Source organism: Carcharhinus amblyrhynchos, unplaced genomic scaffold, assembly GCF_965287045.1.
Source record: "Carcharhinus amblyrhynchos unplaced genomic scaffold, sCarAmb.v2.hapA scaffold_73, whole genome shotgun sequence".
Taxonomy (NCBI): domain Eukaryota; kingdom Metazoa; phylum Chordata; class Chondrichthyes; order Carcharhiniformes; family Carcharhinidae; genus Carcharhinus; species Carcharhinus amblyrhynchos.
Window position 1 is genome coordinate 95,835 of NW_027649813.1, and position 19,405 is coordinate 115,239.

General features: G+C 44.4%; 1 protein-coding gene across 1 annotated transcript in view; it reads left to right on the forward strand.

The window, feature by feature from the left end:
* LOC145337763 (uncharacterized) overlaps nucleotides 1-15,957 on the forward strand; it is a 98,871-nt gene extending 82,914 nt beyond the window's left edge. The window contains exons 20-26 of the mRNA XM_080182609.1: nucleotides 5,525-5,603; nucleotides 7,900-8,069; nucleotides 9,660-9,903; nucleotides 11,608-11,630; nucleotides 12,650-12,765; nucleotides 12,869-12,911; nucleotides 15,711-15,957. Coding sequence (XP_080038735.1) covers nucleotides 5,525-5,603; nucleotides 7,900-8,069; nucleotides 9,660-9,903; nucleotides 11,608-11,630; nucleotides 12,650-12,765; nucleotides 12,869-12,911; nucleotides 15,711-15,957 — 922 coding nt within the window. The remainder of the gene's footprint in view (nucleotides 1-5,524; nucleotides 5,604-7,899; nucleotides 8,070-9,659; nucleotides 9,904-11,607; nucleotides 11,631-12,649; nucleotides 12,766-12,868; nucleotides 12,912-15,710) is intronic.
* Nucleotides 15,958-19,405: the final 3,448 nt, after the last annotated feature.

A 19,405-nucleotide genomic window follows, 5' to 3' on the forward strand; every position in this document is an offset into this window, starting at 1 on the left:
ATAGCTACCAGATTCCAGGCAGTTTAAACTGGTACATTTATTGAATTTCTTTCAATCCTTCACTGGCTGGACAGCCTCAGGATTTTTTTTTTACTTATTTACTGACATTATTTTCCCCTCGTGTACCTTGACTTATGAGAGCAGAATTAAACTTCACGAGTTAACATGTTCCTTGCTGTGGGTTTGATCATTTCCATGCACTAGACTGTTAAAATAGAGATGATGCTAAGTGCACACATGAGGACCTGCACAGCTCCCTGTTCCCCCACAACCTCAAGACACCTGTCAGTAGAATTGTGATTTCACTCATTCACTCTCAAAGTCTGTGTGTACAGCGGCTTGAAAACAATATCAAATCTAAACTCACCAGGGATACACTCAGGTCGCCCTGATATCTGCTTCCAGTGGGGGACTGAACTGGCAGAGAGTTCTTTCAGGCAGAACCAGATGGATGGGCCCACAGGGAGGAGGAGCAGCATGAGAACAACATTCGGCCCTTTGAGATCGCTGTCTAATGCAGATTGAGGACGGATGTTCATGTTTCCTGCTCCTGATTGTCAACTATACATCATATTTGTAGTCCACTTGCTGAGCCTCTCATCTGCACTGTGCAGTGCAACCACTCTGAACCCACCAATCATAGACACACCTATCGGTCTCAGTCCTAGATTGCCTTAACTTAAGTATGAGACTGTGATCTGCCACTCTGGCTCCCCAGCCAAGGTAAACATTTTCCTGCCTGGGCCTTATAGAGGTCTATTATTGCTGCTGATGCTTCACATCAATAGCCCAGCACTGCACAGCACAGTCCAGTACACAGGCCCAATCTATTCTCTCTCTCTCTCTTTTTCTTTCCTCGTGCACCCTTGAATGATGTCCATAGAAATTTGTTTGCCAAATCTTGATATGAGGTCTATTGCCAGCCTTGATAGGCAGATGAACGTGACACACAAATCTTCATGTGACATCTGAGAAAGGCTTCAAAACCAGGAACAGGAGAAAGTCATTCGACCCATTGAGCCTGCTCCACCATTAGATTTGATCGTGCTTGAGCCCCCTCTCAATGTCATAATGCCGCTTTCTCCCCATTCCCCAGGATGCCTTGAGAGTGTAGAAATCTATGTATTTCCTTATTAAACATATGCAGTGATTTTGCCTCCACACCTTCTGTGCTAGAGAATTTCACAGGTTCCCCAAGCTCTGAGTGAAGATGTTTTTCCTCACTGCAGTCCTAAATGGCCTTTGCTACATCATGAGAAGGTGAACTCTTGTGGTTTACCCCCAGCCAGAGGAAATAACATCTCCACATCCAGTCTTTCCAACCCTGTCAGCATTTTATATGTTTCAATAAGTTCCCTCTGAATTTTCTTACCGTGGCGCATACAAGACTAGTCACCAAAATCTCTTCTCATTCAACAATCGGGAATCAAATTGGCGAGCCTCTGCTGCACTTTCTACCTGTTAAGTATGGCCTTATACTGGTAAGGAGACAAAACCTGCACACAATTCTCCAGATGTGGTCACACCAAGGCCCTGTACAGCTGCTATGAGATAACCTTGCTCCTATAGTGAAACTCCTTGCCAATGAAGGCCATTTGCCATTGTAACTGCTCGGTGCATCTGCATGTTTCCTTTCAATGATTAGTGTGCAAGGGCACCCAGGTCCCTTTGTAAATCATTTCCCAATATTTCACCATTTAAATAATACTCTGCCGCTCTGTTTTTTCCTACTAAAGTGGATAACTTTCCACTTATCCAGCTCATTGCAGACCTGCCATATATTTGACGACCCACCCAACTTGTCTCAATCACCCAGATGCCTCTTAACATCTTCTTCACCACTCACATCCCCACCAAGTTTCAGATTGTCAGCAACCTTGGAATATTTGCATTTGAAATGAAAATTGAAAATGCTGAATAAGCTCAGCAGGTCTGGCAGTACCTGTGGCGAGAAGCAGAGTTAAATTTCAGATTTCAACAATCCTGCCACACAAACTCTGCAGAAATATTGCATTTGGTTCCTTCATCCAAATTATTGATATAGATTGTGAATAGCTGGGCAAGATACTGCAGAAGATGGAAACCTGGAACAGAAATGCTGGAAATACTGAGCCGGTCAGGCAGCATCTGTAAGGAGAAATAGAATTAATGTTTCAGGTTTCAGTGGGTGGTACGGTAGCACAGGGGTTAGCACTGCTGCTTCACAGCTCCAGGGACCTGGGTTTGATTCCCGGCTCGGGTGACTGTGTGGAGTTTGCACATTCTCCTTGTGTCTGCGTCGGTTTCTTCCCACAGTCCAAAGATGTGTGGGTTAGTTTGATTGGCCATGCTAAAATTGCCAGTTAGTGTCCTAAGATGATTAGGTTAGAGGGCGAAGCGGGTAAAATATGTAGGGTCATGGGGGTAGGGCCTGGGTGGGATTGTGGTCGGTGCAGACTTGATGGGCCGAATGGCCTTTTTCTGCACTGTCGGGTTCTATGATTCTAACACAGATGAAAGGTCAGCTCGACCTTTTACTATATGAAAAAATGTGGGATTCTCTCTCCCTATAGCCTGTGGATATTGGGACGATTGAAGCTTCCCAGAATGTCAAGGGATATTGGAGATAAGGTGGGTAAATGGCAATAAATTAGCCATGAAACGCGGAAAAGGGCTGAATGGATCACTGCTATCTTCCTCTGAACAGTTCAGTCAACCCGGTGAGATGTTAAACCAAAAGCAGCGTCTGTCTCAAGTGGATGTTTCAAATGCCAGGGTTAAGAGCAGCAGGGGAGTTTCCCCGGTGCCCTGATCAACATTCCTGCCTGAATCAGCACCGTAAAAAGTCTGACAACACCAGGTTTTAGTCCAACCCATTTATTTGATAATAGACTCACAAGCTTTCGGGTTAGTCCCTTCGTCAGGTGAATGGAGAGTTCTGGCCTCAGACAGAGCATATAAAGCACAGACAGTTTAGAGAGTACTGTCTGTCTCTAAACTGTCTGTGCTTTATATGCTCTGTCTGAGGCCAGAACTCTCCATTCACCTGACGAAGGGACTAACCCGAAAGCTTGTGAGTCTATTATCAAATAAATCGGTTGGACTAAAACCTGGTGTTGTCAGACATTTTACTGTGTTTACGCCAGTCCAACGCCGGCATACCCACATCATGAATCAGCACCACCAAGGAGGAATTATTTGCTCATTCACCTGCTTTCTCTCTCTCTCTCTCTCTGGGACCTAGTGTTTTTAAAGTGGCTTCTGCGTTTCCGAGTTAACGGCAGTTCCTGCACTTGTGAGTAATTAATTGCGGGTGCAGTCAGTTTCTGGGATGGTTTGAGACTCTGTGAAGTCGTCTTTCATTGTTACAAAGCGCACCGCTGCCACCTGCTGACAGAATCTTGGTGCTGCAGGAAGTTTCTCTCTGTCGACGCTGCCCAAACCCCTCATTATTTTGTCAGCTTCTGTTCATTCCGCACTCAACAGTCCCGATCTCTTCATCGGCTTTTTTTAAAACTCTGTCAAATTCAGACTTTAAATTGATTCTTGGTTAGTTATAATTTGTCATTTAAGAAGAGAATTCAAATGTTATTGCACGCCTTGTGTGTCGAAGGTTTTCTTGATTTCACTTCTTGAAGCTCTCCCTCTCATCTTTATGCAGTAAGAAGTCTCACAACACCAGGTTAAAGTCCAACAGGTTTATTTGGTGGCAAAAGCCACGAGCTTTCGGAGGGCTTGCTGCTCTTTCATCAGGTGACGAAAGACTTTAACCTGGTGTTGTGAGATTTGTTACTGTGTTTACCCCAGTCCAACGCCGGCATCTCCACATCTCATCTTTATACCATGTACCCTCTCATCTGCTCCCTCGTCCTAGAAGGAGCAAAATAGTTTCTCTCCATCTACCCTGTTGTCAATATAGGTATCCTAAAGCGATGCAGAATGGAGCAATGAGGACGAGGAGTAGTGATTCAATCACAGACCCTTACGTCTGAACCAGAAAGTCCCTTTCGAGGATTTGGCAACCAGAGAAGGGGGTTTATAGATTGATATTCCTTCTTATACTTCCACCCTATTTTCCAAAGTGAAATAGTGTATGAAGATATGAAACATCATTTGAAGATATTGAGGTGGAGAAACAATTTCCATCGATTTAATTATTAACAACGTGGAAAGAAATAAATTGCCTTTAAACACTTGCATTTGTGACCAAATTTAGAATTGCAGGCTCAGATAAACAACAATCTGACAGGTGTTAAACAGTTTTGTTGACAAAAGCAATCTGGAGTAATTTGAAAAAGCTGAATTCTTTAATGTCTCACACAGACTCAGCTGTCTGGCAGAATCAGATCCCAACGCTCATGCACCACGATTGTATGTGGAACATGCGGCTCCCTATATCTTCTGGGACTCTGAACTCTGCTCCTGGTCGTCCTGAGGGCAGTCACTCAGCACTCGCCAACATTCACTGCCTGATGAAATTTACAGGCTTTGTAGAACAAGAAAAAACTGACCATCAAACTAAATTTGGAAATACAATTCGAGAACAGTGATTCAATTTATAAACTAAATGATTTAAAATCAAATCAAATGATGTGATACAATTAATACACTAAATTTACAAAAACACGGTGGAGGACGGCATTGGATAATGAGTGTTTCTCACGAATCCGTTTTTAATAATTTAATGATATTGATTAAGAGACATTAACATCCTTCCAAATTGTTCTAAGTCAATGGCGGATTACGATACCCAAAATGCTCAGGCTGAGTGAAGACGATCTATCGCCATCAGAAAGCTGAAACTTTCGGGGTGGAGCAGCTCAGTGGGGTCGGAGAGCAGGCTCAGCAACAACAAGAGCGCCTCTCTGGGCCCAGTCTGAGCCGCAAGGCCCAACGAGTGCCCCGGGGGAGATCGGTAACCAAAAAGCGATGGTGCAGCACCTTCCCCATCCGAGACGCCGCTTCCCGGATTCTCCTCCCCTTTTCATTGAGTCGGACTCACAACAAAGGAGCCGATCGGAACGCCCAAGGGAGCATGCGCACTATCATCAATACGGGGTGAAGGGAACCTGTTGGATAGAGTGGTTTCTGGGGCGCGGAGCATTGTGGGATTTAATATCGCCATTCTCAACAGATTTGGTATGGTTTATTGCAGCCTGACGGAAGGTCTGTTTCTCTCCACAGATGTTGCCTGAGGTGCTGAGTATTTGGGCGGCACAGTGGCACAGTACTCAGCATTGCTGCCTCACAGGACCAGCGACCCGAGTTTGATTCCTTGCTTGGATCACTGTCTGTGCGGAGTTTGCATGTTCTCCCTGTGTCTGCGTGGGTTTCCTCCGGGTTGTCCGATTTCATTCCACAGGCCAAAGGACGTGCTGGTCAGGTACATTTGGCCATGCTAAATTCTCGCCCTGTGTACCCAAACAGACACCAGAGTATGGCGACTGGGGGATTTATACAGTAACTTCATTACAGTGTTCATGTAAGTCTACTTGTGACAAAAAAATTAACTTAACTATTTCCAGGATTTTCTCTTTCATCTCAGATTTCCAGTATCCTCGCCATTTATCTGTTGTAATATTGCCAATGTTGCTCACAGAACCGAGGTGAGAAACACAGCCAAAGTAAGTGGTAATTGTTACCAGACAAGAACGGTGAGCGCAGAATTGTCTTTTGCGTAAGTTGCATCAGTTTGAATCTGAGTGGAGATGGCAGAAAATCCGTTGATTTCAAAGTTGCGTGCTCGAAGCCCAGTGGAGCTCAATAAATTCCAGCATGGGATTGCTAAGAAATGTAGATTCCCGAGGAGTTTAGTTTGCTAAAACTATTTGATACGTGGAGTGCCATGTAGAAGCTAACTTTCGTTCTGCAGCAACTACCCAACCATGACCACTACTATCTCAAAGATAACAGCAACTGACACATGGGGGTACCACAATTGGAAGTTGTCCTTCATGTCACTCTCCATTCTCACTTGGAAATATATTGCTCTTCCGTCAGTGCCACTGGGTCGAAATCCTCGGACGCACTCCTGAGCAGCACAGACGGTTTACCTACAGAAAATGGACTGCAGCGACTGAAGAAGACAGATCACTGTCACTTTCTCAAGATGGGCAATGTCTGCATGGATTTCCTCCCTGTGCAATAAATATTGTCCTAGCCTAGCGACGCCACATCCAGTCTTAGTTGTTTTCTTGTCTGTATTCTGACTCTGCGCAGTCCTCCAGTCACTGTGTATGAAGTGAGAATTTTTTAAAAAAAGTAAATCACGTTCTGCTACGTGCAAATCGTTCCTTTCTAAATTGTTCCCATCTAAACCGTTGTAAAAGGAGTTTCCAAAATACATCACTGTCAATCCAATCCAGTTCAGGGTGACAGAGGCACAGTGATTAACACTGATGCCTCAAAGCGCCAAGGATGCGGTGCTTCAATGGCAGTGCTCCCATGTGTCAGTTGCTGTTACCTTCGACACGGTAGTGGTCATGTGTTGGGAAGTTGCTGCAGATGGAAACTCAGCTCCGGAAGTTCTCAACAATCCCCATCCCACAGCTTTCCTCTCCCTTGCTGAACATGTCCTCTCACTCAAAACAATTCTCCTTTAAGAGATCTCACTTCCTGCAACTAAAAGTAATGACTTTAAATTATTATTTCACATTGGAATGTATCTCCTCTATATATTCTGAAATATTCCTTTAAAGATCTACCACCACCTCTGGGGATCTATCTGTTATGTACATTTGCTATTTATCATTATCTAGCTCTGCTTCCATTGCTACATGATTGCCCTTATTTATGGTTAAAACACGAAACTTTGGTACACTCTTCTCTCCCTAAAACTGAATTTAAATTTCAAACGTGTCATGGTTGCTGCTACCTAGAGATACCTTCATTATGAGTTCATCATGAGAACATTTTCTCCCTGCACTATACCAGCACGAGTATAGCCTGCCCTCTGGTTGCTTCCACGATGTGCTGTTCTAAGAAATTATCCCACAATTATTATCTGAACTTTTCAGCTATGCCAATTTTTCCCATCCACTGTTTTCAATCTCATTGTAGATTCAAAACATCCCTGATTATTATAACACGGCTCTGACAAGCTCTCATTATCTCTTCTTTTATCGACTGACCTCCTGAGTAGTACCAATTACGGGGCCGTACACCACTCCCACAAATGACTTTCACGTTTATAATTTCTCACCACAAGGACAGTTGTATTTAGACCCTGAGTTGCAGACCTTAGGTCAACCCTCTGTAATGTGCATCATTTATTTAGCGAACTACCTCTCCATCTTTTCTCAACTTCCTATCCTTCCCAAATATCACATTGCCTTTCCATTCGATGTCACCCTGTCGCCATATCTTTGCAAGTATCAGATCATACTTATTCATTTATATTCGTGCTTTCAGCTCATCTGTTTGCCTTAAATGCGACGTACAGAGCCTTACGTTTTGCCATTTTATTATTTTTATAGCATCTAGTCTTATCTGCTGGTTTACTTTTAATTTGTAGTCTCTGCTCCTTCCTGTCACGGTCTATCAGTTCCGATATTAATACTTTTTCTGCCCTGTCTCCACTCTTTGGTATATCAGAACTTCCCAAATTCGATCCATTGCCCCTATATTTAGTTTAAAACTCTCTCTCTCCCTCTCTCTCTCTCTCTACTTCCCTTATTATGCAGCTTGGTAAACCATCAGCCCCAGCACAATTCAGGTGTGGGCAGTCCCAACGGAACAGATCCCACTTTTCCCAGTACTGCTGCCAGTGTCCCATGAATTGAAACCGACTTCTCCCACACCGGTCTTTGGGCTTTGCATTCATCTCCCCATTCTTATTCACTCTATGCCTATTTGCATATGGCTCACACAATAAAGCAGAAATTGTTACGTTTGAAGTTTGTGCCTTAATTTGATGCCCAGCTCCTCAAGCTGACTAAGCAGAAAGCCTTTCCTCGTCCTGCCTATGTCATTGGTACCTCCATGGAGCACGACCACTGGATCTGCAAGTTTCTTTCCTGCCCCGAGCAGATGTCCGGTTCGCTGTTACTGGGCAGGAAACACATCCAACTGAATTGTGTCTCTTTGCTGCGGTGAAAAGTGTCCATTCACCTCGCTCTGCTGCTCTACTACATACTGATGTGCTCCCCTCACATTTGAATGGCACCTTGCTCCCCTGCCCAGAAGTCTATCCTCGGTCACGTTGGTTCCAATGAGGCCCAACGCAAACTGGACGAGCAGCATCTCATCATCCGATTGAGCAGGTCGGCACTCAAAATTGAATGCAATAATTTTGCACTATAACCGTTCTCCGCCATTGTGAATATTTTTAAACCTGTAACTATTTTTGTGCCAGGGTAAACCCTCCCCTCCTCTACCGGGCCATCCGTCACTCGTTCTTTAGCATTATTTTCTGTAAGGGCACTGACTTCTGTTCTTCCATTAACATTTTCTGCTATATTACCTTAACACCGCTGTCAGCTCTTTGTGTTGTCCATCACACTGCCTCTGTCTCGCACTCTAAACAGATGTGCACTACAATCTCTCCGAGCTCCCACCTCTCATTGGCTGTCCATCTGCTCCAGCTGCCCCTCTCTCTCTTAAACAACACATAACCCATCACATTTCTCGCCGACTCGAAAACTTAACTCTCTTTCTCTCTGCACAGATGCTGCCAGACCTGCTTTCGCGGCACTTTCTGATTTCATTTCTGTAGACTTGTTCTGCAAATAAACATTCCAAGAACTGGGCGGTAAGCGTCTCCCCCTTAGAGCTCCCTGTCAGCTGTGAATCAGCTCTGGGTCAAAAAGTGCTGGGATCGAATCTCACTCCAGATACCTGGGACATCACCAAGGTATGTTATGAGATTCTGTTCTTACGATAATCCATATGTATTCTGACTTTGCAGTTATCACACCGCTGTCAAAAACCTCATTGGTTTCCAGGCGCTGTGGGAGTCCCCGGGTTTGGGGACATGCACCATAAAAACACAACACTTAACTGTGTAACCAATAAAACCGAAAATCACAGCCAGAACTTATCTAAGTATCTTTCTAGTATTTGTCATTTTCTTGACAAGTGCAGTACTCTCTGCTCCAGGAGGACCTGTACATCCATTCATACAATTCCTTGCATGGATCTGGAACATTCACCGTGTTTCACCACAGGGTTTGTAATCGGCAGCGAGTTCAGACTGGAGAACAATGCAATGGGATCTCTATCCCGCCCATCCCCGTCTCCTCCCTCTCTCTCGCTCCACTGTCACCATTCTCCAGTGTCCAACTCACCCCCGAAAGAGTTCAATGATTCCCCTCCAGGCTCTAACCCTGTTTCTCCTTCACACTGAGCGAAGAGTTAACAACCCGCCTGAGAGTCGAGAGGACAGAGATTAATTTATAATAATATTTCCCTGTGTATTACAGTGAACGTCATCCGGAAACCGCGTACCTGAAGGTGTTCAGGAATGCAGGCACATCCCACAGTTAAACCGGTTTGAATCAGGAAGTGCTGAGAGTGAACATGGCTCCGAAGCAGCTGGTTAAGAGTTTGAGTGAGGAGACAACTTGCCCCATTTGTTTCGGTATCTTCACTGATCCGGTAACACTGGATTGTGGCCATAACTTCTGCCGCTCCTGTATCACCCAGTGTTGGGAAAAGGATATAACCTCCTGTCCGGAATGCAGAGAGGAGTTTCCGGAAAGAAACCTCAGGGTAAATCGGGCCTTAGCGAATCTGGCCGAGCAAACTCGACAATTAAAGCTGAATCCGAAAGAGAAGGAAAGTAAATTTCACTGTAGGGAACATCGGGAAGAACTGAAGCTGTTTTGTGAAACTGACCAGAAATCGATCTGTTACACTTGTAGAGATTCGCGGGAACACAAATCTCACAACTTCATGGAGATTAAAGAGACTGTTGAAAAATACAAGGCAAAAGGGAAAATATTTATAAACTGACGTTTTCATCTCATTTTCCTGCTCTGACACTTTCATTCTGTGATCTTCTCTCTCAATCCCAGGATCAGCTCAAATCTTCCTTAGATTTTCCCACAGAGAAGAAATTGGCAATTCTAGAAACAGAACAGAAACAGCAACGAAAGATTTCTGAAGTTAGGGTAAGGTCTCTCTGTGCTGATTTTCTGGGATCTCGGTTAGTTTTGTTCCCTTTATCGCGGGACATTAATTATGTCTCACATTTCATTGGGTAGGAACAGTCGAGCAGTCTGCAGACCCACATCACATCCGAGTTCACTAAAATGCACCAGATTCTCACTGAGAAAGAGCAGCGTTAACTCAGAGATCTCAGGGAAGACGAGGAATGGATTCTAGAATCAATGGAGAGAAACCTTCGAGAGATTCAGGGGAATTTAAGTTCTATTGAGGAGAAACTCTCAAAGTTGCAGAAACAGATGGAGCAAAAAGACGAGCTGGTATTTCTGAAGGTGAGGGAATATATTGTGGCTCAGTTCGGGGAAACTTCACACAGTCACTAAATAACTGACGATGACTGTGAAATTATTATCGAATTTATGGAAAGAATAGAAAGCGAGTGAAACAATTTTTGACAATTCTTATTCTCTGCAGTTGTCACAGTATTAATCCCTCGTCACTGCCAGCAAAATTTCAGGAATACCAGCAACTTCCCCGGAATGAGTTGTCCTGACCTGGACATTGGGTTCCGATTATTTCCTGGTGCCTTTAGTGCCATTTTCTACTGGAATTGACATCGTAATTCAGTTCCTCACAGCACCGGGGACCCGGGTTCGATTCCTGCCCTGGCTGAATGGGTGGACTTTGCAAGTTCTCCCCGTGTCTGCGTGTGTTTCCTCAAGGTGCTCTGGTTTCCTCCCACACTCCAAAGATATGCAAGTTAGGCTGATTGGCCGTAGTCAATTACACCTTCGTGTCCCAAGGTTAGGGGTTTAGCGGCGTAGGTATGTTTCTTTATGGGATAAACTTGTGTGAGAATTAACGTAGTCTCGATGGCCCGAATGACCTCCTTCTGCACTGTGCATTCTTTATGATTCCCTAATTCGATGTTGTGGGTTTGTCTAATACAGTGGGTGAGAGAGTCATTCGTCTTAACTGGGATCTAGAATCTTATATTATCAACTCTACAGCACATAGGGGGAAAAAATCCTTTTATCTTGTCTGTGCTGGCTCAGTGAAAGAGCTTTCCAATTAGGTTCACTCCCACATCTCTTTACTCTGATTGGAAACAAATGTTTCCTTAACAAACATATCAAAGTGCTCCTCAAAATTATCATTGAATCAGTCTTCTCCTTCATGTCAATCCGTTAGCACGTTGCAGATTATCACAACTCATTGGATAAAAGAAAATTTCCTGTCTTGCTGTCCAATTATCTGGAATATTTGTAAACCTACCCCCCCCCCCCACACACACCCCCACCCCTTACCCCCCACCCCCCACCTCCAATCTCTGTGTTACCGTGTTCTGCTTCAATTGTCGTACTTTGTTTATGTTGTCTTTCCACATTCTTCTTTGCAAAATGTATCGCATTACACTTCCGTACTAAATCATATCTGCTCTGTGTCTGCTCATTTCTCCACCCTGTCTATCTCCTCCTGAAATCTGGTACTATCAGCCTCAATGTTTGTGTTTATATATTTCAGGAGGAGGCTTGTCGAAAGAGAAGGTAGGATATTCTTTTTACTAAAACTTTAAAAAGGTTTGGTGAAAAACATTCAGAATTGTGTTGCAACGATTCGGACTTCTTTCCTTTTCTCAGTGCCTAAATTATATTCTTGATTTTCCACTCACAAAGTCACGCTGACTGTTCCTAATCAGTCCTTTCCTCTCGAAATGTCTGCAGGTCCTGTCTTTCTGCGTACCTTCTAACAACTTACCCACCACAGACGTTAGGCTCTTCGGCCTGTAATTCCCACGCTTTTCCCTGCGGCCCTTCTTAAACAAGTGAATGTGTCTGAAGCTTGGTGGATGGCCAATTTGCCATCCTCCAAATTTCAGAGTCACTCATTCAATCCCACACACACTCACTCATTTCCACACACACACAAAATCCCACACACATTCACTCACTCCCACATACACACACACTCACTCACTCACACACACACACACACACACAAAATCCCACACACATTCCCACTCACTCCCACACACACACACACTCACTCACTCACACACACACACACACATACACACACACTCAATCCCACACACACTCACTCACTCACACACAAACATTCACTCTCAGACCCACACATGCACTCCCACACACACTCACTCACTCCCACAATACTCACTCCCACACACGCTCCCTCACATCAACACGACTACATACACTCAGTCATCTCCACTAATGTTCATACACACACTCACTTACTCAATCCCACATGCTCCCTCATACATACACACTTGGTCAGATCCCACTTGTGATAGTGTGGTCACTAATCTGTTATCAGACTATGAACCGTTCTCTTCACATGAGTGTTTCCATTCTGTGTTTTTGTATTTCCAACTTATGTTTTGCTCAGTTATAGGCACAAGATTAACCTTTCAGTTTGGGATACATTCTCTCCAACAGGAAGAGTGCTGGCAGTTGGGAATGTTGGAATAGCTTAAACATTGAAATCCTTCCAAAAATATTGTAACGAAGATGAATTTTTCCACATCATTTCTTTACATTTACAGGATCAGTGATGAATTTCAGCAACCCTGTGTAACGGATGCCGGCCTGTCTTTTGGAAAGTTCAGAGGTCCTTTACAGTACACAACGTGGAGGGACATGATCAACTCCATTAACCCCGGTAAAATACTGATTTTTCCTGATTATACATCCAGATGTGAGAGGACGAAAGGGTGTCCGAGGTCCCGGATTAAATGCTCACATTTCCGCTTGTTAATTCCTAGAATCTGTCTATTGTCATATTTTGCTTCCAGTGGGTTGTTCTGGGTAAGTGTCTGAAGCCACCATGTGTCAAATTAGTGAGGGGATCTATACAACCAGCGGAATAGAGCACCAATCTCAGGATGTGAAATGGAATTTCTAGAGGAGTAGTTCTGCTGACTTCTTAAGCATCCTATATCAGGAAGACATCAAAGCATGAGAGAACCTGAGCCAGCTGGAGCTAACCTGTAATGATGAATGAGGCACATTAGACAAGAGAAGGAGATGAAGAAACTGCAAGTCTAAAATAAATAAGGAGAAGTGTGATGATTTTATTGAGGAATTGAAGCATGATGGAGAAGATAAACATCTACAGGTTTAACACAGTCACAGCGTCAATTACAAACTAAGGATATCCTTAACCTTGCAATAGGGAAGGTGATGAGTCCATTTATATTGAGTGAGTTTGATTTTATGAGTGACTCCAGAGATAAAGCAATTTGTGAACGCAATGCTCTCTCTTTGATCAGAGGTCCAATCAAACCCCGAGATCGGGCTTCAGTTCCAATTTTGCTGGCCAGTTTTCCACGGGTTTGCAGTGAGGGGAAGTGCTTGGCAGTCCTTGAGGAAAGGGTGAAGTAGAGAAAATCCAGCGACAACCCGGGGTGGGGTGTAGTTGGTGCCAGGATTATGGAATATGGTGGGTGGGATGACGAGACAAGAAGAAACACAGCGGCGAACAGCTTTGTGAGCAAATAACTCACCTTTTGGTCACATTGACATCATTGCAAAAGAGAAAAAGAGGAATTTTCTCCGTTTTAACGTAGGATATTAGAAATCATTTTGCGAATAGTAACGGCCCTGAAACAGCATTGTGATAATGGTGAATTCAGTTATTTTGATGATGTTGTTTTCGGTATAAATATTGAGCAGGAAACAGAGGGAGACTCCTTACATCATTTCCGATGGGAGTTTCCAGTGGTCCCTTTCAGACCAGTGATTAAACCGTTGTATAGACTGTTCCTCTGGGTACGGCATCACCATTCAAAGGAAGATCTAGATTGTATTGAGTCTCCAGTTATAGCAAATGTCTCCAGTTTGGATAGAGAATGAGGCTTCTCCTTGTGTTTAGTGTAGGAACACTGGATAACTATTTTGTTGCTGCCACGTAATTGTGGGTGTTTGATGACATTTGTGGGAAGCAGGTAGGGAGTACTGTGTGTGAATTTAGTCTCAGGGTTGCTCCGATTAAGGTTTAAATCGGGGACATCCTGCAACGTAAATCATTCCCAGCCATTTTACCTGGAGGGTATCAAAGTGAATGTGTAAGTGTAAACGTTGTTTATCTCGCTGGCGTATTTTGAAGAGATTACAGAGAGGGTCGATGAGGATAGTGCTGTAGATGTGGTGAACAGTAAATTGACTTCAAAAAAGCGTTTGGAGAAATAGTTTCGTCAGAAAAATTGTTGCTAATAGAATATAACGGACAATGTATACAGGAATGAAAAAGTGCCTGCGTGTTAGGAGACAGCAGTTGTCAATAGATGTTTTTCAGGCTGCAGGAAGGTTTATAGTGGACTTCCTCAGAGGTCAGGATTATGTCCCTTGCTCTTCTTGAAATATATTAATGATCTATATCTTGGTCTACAGAGCACAATTTCAACATATCTGCATGTTGTGAAGCTTGGGAGTTTTGTGAACTGTGAGGTTAATCGTGGAAAACTTCAAAAGGGCATGAAAATAGTGGAATGGATGCACATGTGAAAGACGAAACTAAATGCAGAGAAATGTGATGTGATTCGTTTTGCTAGAAAGAACAGAGAAAAACAACATAAAAAAAGATACAACTATGAAGAAGTTGAAGGAGCAGAGTGTTATGGGTGAACATGTGCATAGGTTATTACAGGTGACAGAACATGCCGAGAGTGTGGCTCATAAAGCATACTATCCTAGACTTAGTGAAAATCTCCCGTGAAAAAGCCTTATTGCGTGATTGACATATAATGAACCTTGTAAATATTGACTGCAATTGTACATGTAATGGGTAACATTCATTATTGGAACAAACTGATTTTTTTGCACTTCATGTACTGTCAACTTTCAAGAGTAATCGAATATGCTGTTATAAATGTTAGGTAACAAATATTTTGAGAAAAGTGATACGGTTTTGTTTGGCTGCTTCTTGACATCCACAGGGCAGTTTTTCTAATGTTGGCAGAATGCCCTCGTGAGGAGGAGTTTGCAGTATTAACTGGACAGGTTGTTTCTCTTGTGTTGCTGCTTCGGAGGTTCATGCTGAGTGATCCGCCCAGTTTTATTTTAATCACTCTTATTGTAGCGGTTTGACACAACGATAACTGGGCCATTTCTGATGGCAGATAAAAGTCACCCACATTGTTCAGGGTCTGGACTCACCGGCAGACTAGAGCAGATTTCAATAGAATGGAATATCCGGTGCGTCACAGAACAAATGTTAATCCACCTCTTCTGTGCCGCCGTCTACTTCCAATTTTACCCCCTCTCTCTAAATCACTGACTGTGTTATTTTAACTTTCCCCCAGCTCCAGCCTCTCTGACTCTGGATCCGAACACAGCGAATCCCCGGCTCATCCTGTCTGAGGACCGGACCAGTGTGAGACTCGGAGACAAACGGCAGCCGCTCCCTGACACGCCGGAGAGGTTTGATCCCTTGGAATATATCCTGGGATCAGAAGGATTCACATCAGGGAGACATTACTGGGAGGTGGGGGTGGGGGAGAAGACAGAGTGGGAAGTCGGAGTGGCCCGAGAGTCTGTGGACAGGAAAAGAGTAATCCTCCTGAGCCCTGAGCCCGGGTTCTGGCTAATGGGGCTGATATCTGCAAGAGGCCATTTCGCCATCAACTCCCCGCATGAGATACCCCTCACCCCAAGTGTGAATCCCCGGAAGATCGGGGTTTTCCTGGACTATGAGGGTAGACAGGTGTCATTTTACAATGCGGACAACATGTCCCATCTGCACACTTTCACCCACAGTTTCACTGAGAGAATCTTTCCCATCTTCAGTCCAGGATCAAACATCGGTGATTATAACCCAGCACCGCTGACAAACTGCGGCATTAAAGGTCGCTAACAGATCCATCCCATAATTTCACACCGTCTCCCTGCCTCCTGCCAGTGTGGGTCTCAGTCACGTGTGGAGACAGAAGCCAGGTTAACATATTCTGGGTAGAAACCCTGTATGAGAACTGGGAACTGAAAGATCAGCAAGGACCCCTGTAGGGCTGGGGGAAAGAAGGAAAGGAAGGGAAGAAACAAACAGAAGCTCATTACCGAGAGGAACTTACTGGTTTGAATGAGCGGTGAACTGCCGGAACCCGGTGACCTTCCTGCTTGTAATATTGCTCTAATGGCGGTAGGTGGCGATAGATCACCGTGTTTGAGATGAGTCAGTGCAGATTCTCAAACTGAGGACTGGGAAAACTTTACAGGAATCAAGGAAACAATTCCTTTGGAGGATGAAAGCCAAAAAGAGGAACATAAGAGGGAAGAGGAAACGAAAGTGAACAATCGCAGACGTTCCAGTTCATATGTATTGATAGGTTTTGAGGGACAAAGAGACAGACAAAGACATAAGAACATAAGAAATAGGAGCAGGAGTAGGCCATCTAGCCCTTCGAGCCTGCCCCGCCATTCAATAAGATCATGGCTGATCTGTCGTGGCTCAGTTCCACATTCCCGCCCTCTCCCCATAACCCTTAATCCCCTCTCTTATCAAAAACCCATCAACCCGCGTCTTAAAAATATTTAGCGAGGCAGCCTCCACCACTTCAACGGGCAGAGAATTCCAGTGAAGAAGTTCCTCCTCAACTCTGTTCTAAACCGCCCCCCCTTTATCTTGAGGCTGTGCCCCCTAGTCCTACTGTCTTTTTTGAGCGGGAAGAGTCTCTCCACCTCTATCCTATCCATCCCATTCATCATCTTATACGTCTCAATGAGATCTCCCCTCATTCTTCTAAACTCTAACGAGTACAAGCCTAGTTTATTCAGCCTCTCCTCATAGCTCAACCCCCTCAACTCCGGTATCAGCCTAGTAAACCTCCTCTGCACTCCCTCCAAGGCCAAAATATCTTTGCGCAGGTGCGGCGCCCAAAACTGCACACAGTACTCCAGCTGCGGCCTCACCAATGCCCTATACAGCTGCAACAAGACCTCCCTACTTTTATATTCAATCCCCCTCGCTATGAAGGCCAGCATCCCATTAGCCTTCCTGACCACCTGCTGCACCTGCAAGCTGGGTTTTTGCGACTCATGCACAAGGACCCCGAGGTCCCTCTGCACCGTCGCCTGCTGCAGTTTTTCGCTGCGTAAGAGAATGGCGAAAAATAACCCATGTCTCGCTTTGTATAAATTCCCAGTTGTCAGTATTATTCTCTGAGAACACCTGTCAGGATTTCCATCCCAATCTTCCCAAATTCCCTCCATTCTTCAGTGTGATTGACGTTTGGACTGCCATGGTTTTCAGCGGTGAGTCTGACATTTACTTTGGGTAGGAGGGGAGGTGGGAGAGCGGCTGCTGCTGTGATATTCGGCTGTCTTGGCTTTGAGCTCAGGCAGTCAACAAGTGCCGTTATCATGCTGCCTGGCCTGCTGAGTAATTCCATCATTTTCTGACTGTCAGTTTGACTGACTTCAAACATTGGGTATGTTTCAGTAATGTAACTTTCTTTCATGATGAATCAACAGTGGCCAACTGGACTGCGTTTGTAATGGTCTGTGAAAATGGTCTGCCCAGAATGTAATGTCTAATTCTGTACTCCAACAAAATTGAGGGGAAGGAAAACTGGGTGTTTGTGGGAGGTTTTATTTCACATTAAAATAGGAGCCTGCTTTTCGTCTCTTTAAGCAATAAGGTTCCTGAGGCAACACATTCCAAGCCCACTCCCACTACCACCCAGGAGGACAAGGGCAGCAAATTGCTGGGAACTCAACGCCACAACCTGGCAGTTCCCCTTCAAGTCACTCACCATCCTGACTTGGAGATATATCGTCACTTCTTCACTGTCGCTGGGTCAAAGTCCTGCAACACACTCCAGAACCGGACTGTGGGTGTATCTCAGGGACCACAGCGGTTCGAAAAATGCAGCTCAACCTCTCCTTCCCGAGGACTGGGAATAAATGTTGGCCTCGACAGCGATGGCCACATTCCATAAATGAATGGCAAAAAAAGAAAATGATGTGACACTGCTGTGAATACTGATGTGGCAGTCTATCTGTATTGAGCATGATGTGTGAACTGATTGGATTTGTGTGACATTAACACATAATGTTTAACCGGTAGAAAAACAGTTCAGTTGCTGCACTGGAATGTTAGTGAGGTCACAGTTATCATTTATCTCTGGTTTGTCCGGTCTGTCTCACCACTGACCACATCAGTGAATTGGCCCTGAAATCTGTAATGATTTATTATTGAAGCACTCTATCTATGAAAGCCTTTGATATTGTGGCTGTTATTAAACATTATAATTTACACTGTGAATCCCGACACATTTCTGAAGAATCAAAGGTGACAGGAGGGGAAAAGCTTTTTATTAAGGGGCAGCGTTTCTAACTTGAAATGAGCGGACTGAGAGGGCGGTGGAGGCAGAGACAGTCAGGGCTTTCAAAAGAGGATTGGATCTTTATCTGAGGAAGAATTTTGAGGACATTGAGGTAAAGGCAGGGGAGTGACATTGATCTTGCAGAGAGCTAGCACAGACGAATGGGACCGAATGTCCTATTTTTGTTCTTTAGCCATTCTCTAATTCAGCGATTTTCCGAATTTTGATTCAATGATGAATGATCTGTCCCTCGGCTCCATTTACTCATCTTGTCTCCAATTCACTACAGATTACATCAATCCCATCTAGAATCCATAAGAAATACCAACAGCATCCTCCTGTTTCTCAGGGAAAAGGGGACCTGGAATCCTATCCATCATCACACGCAGTCGGAAGGGTGCAGAGGAGTTTCGACAGTTGTTGCCTGTGCTGGGGCATTTCAGCTATGAAGGGAGGTGAGAGAGACTGTTTTTCTCCCCCTTGCAGCACAGAAGGCTGGGAGGTGCCGGGTAGGGAACTAGTCGAGGTGAACACAATTATGACAGTCATAGATAGGGCACATCGGACGATACTCCTCCCTTAGTCGATGCATCAATAATCAGGGACATCCATTTAGGGTCAGGGCAGAAGATTTAGAGGGGATTTTAGGAAAAACCTTTGCACCCGGGGAATGGTGAGAACCTGGAATTCACGGCATGAAATGGTTAAAGACGATGGAACCCGCAAAACATTTAAGAAGCATTTAGATGAACACTCGAACGCCATAGCATGCAAGGCTACGGACCAAGTGCTGGAAAATGGGATTAGAATATTTAGGTGCTTGATGGCAGACGCAGACACAATTGTCAAAGGGTCTCTTCCTGTGCTGTAAAATTCTATGACCATATGACTCGACGATCTGCGTCTGATGCAATGAACTATGGACGAGGTGCTGGGAGATTGGATTAAAATGAGCGGCTAGTTTATTTTTTCTCTGTTTGT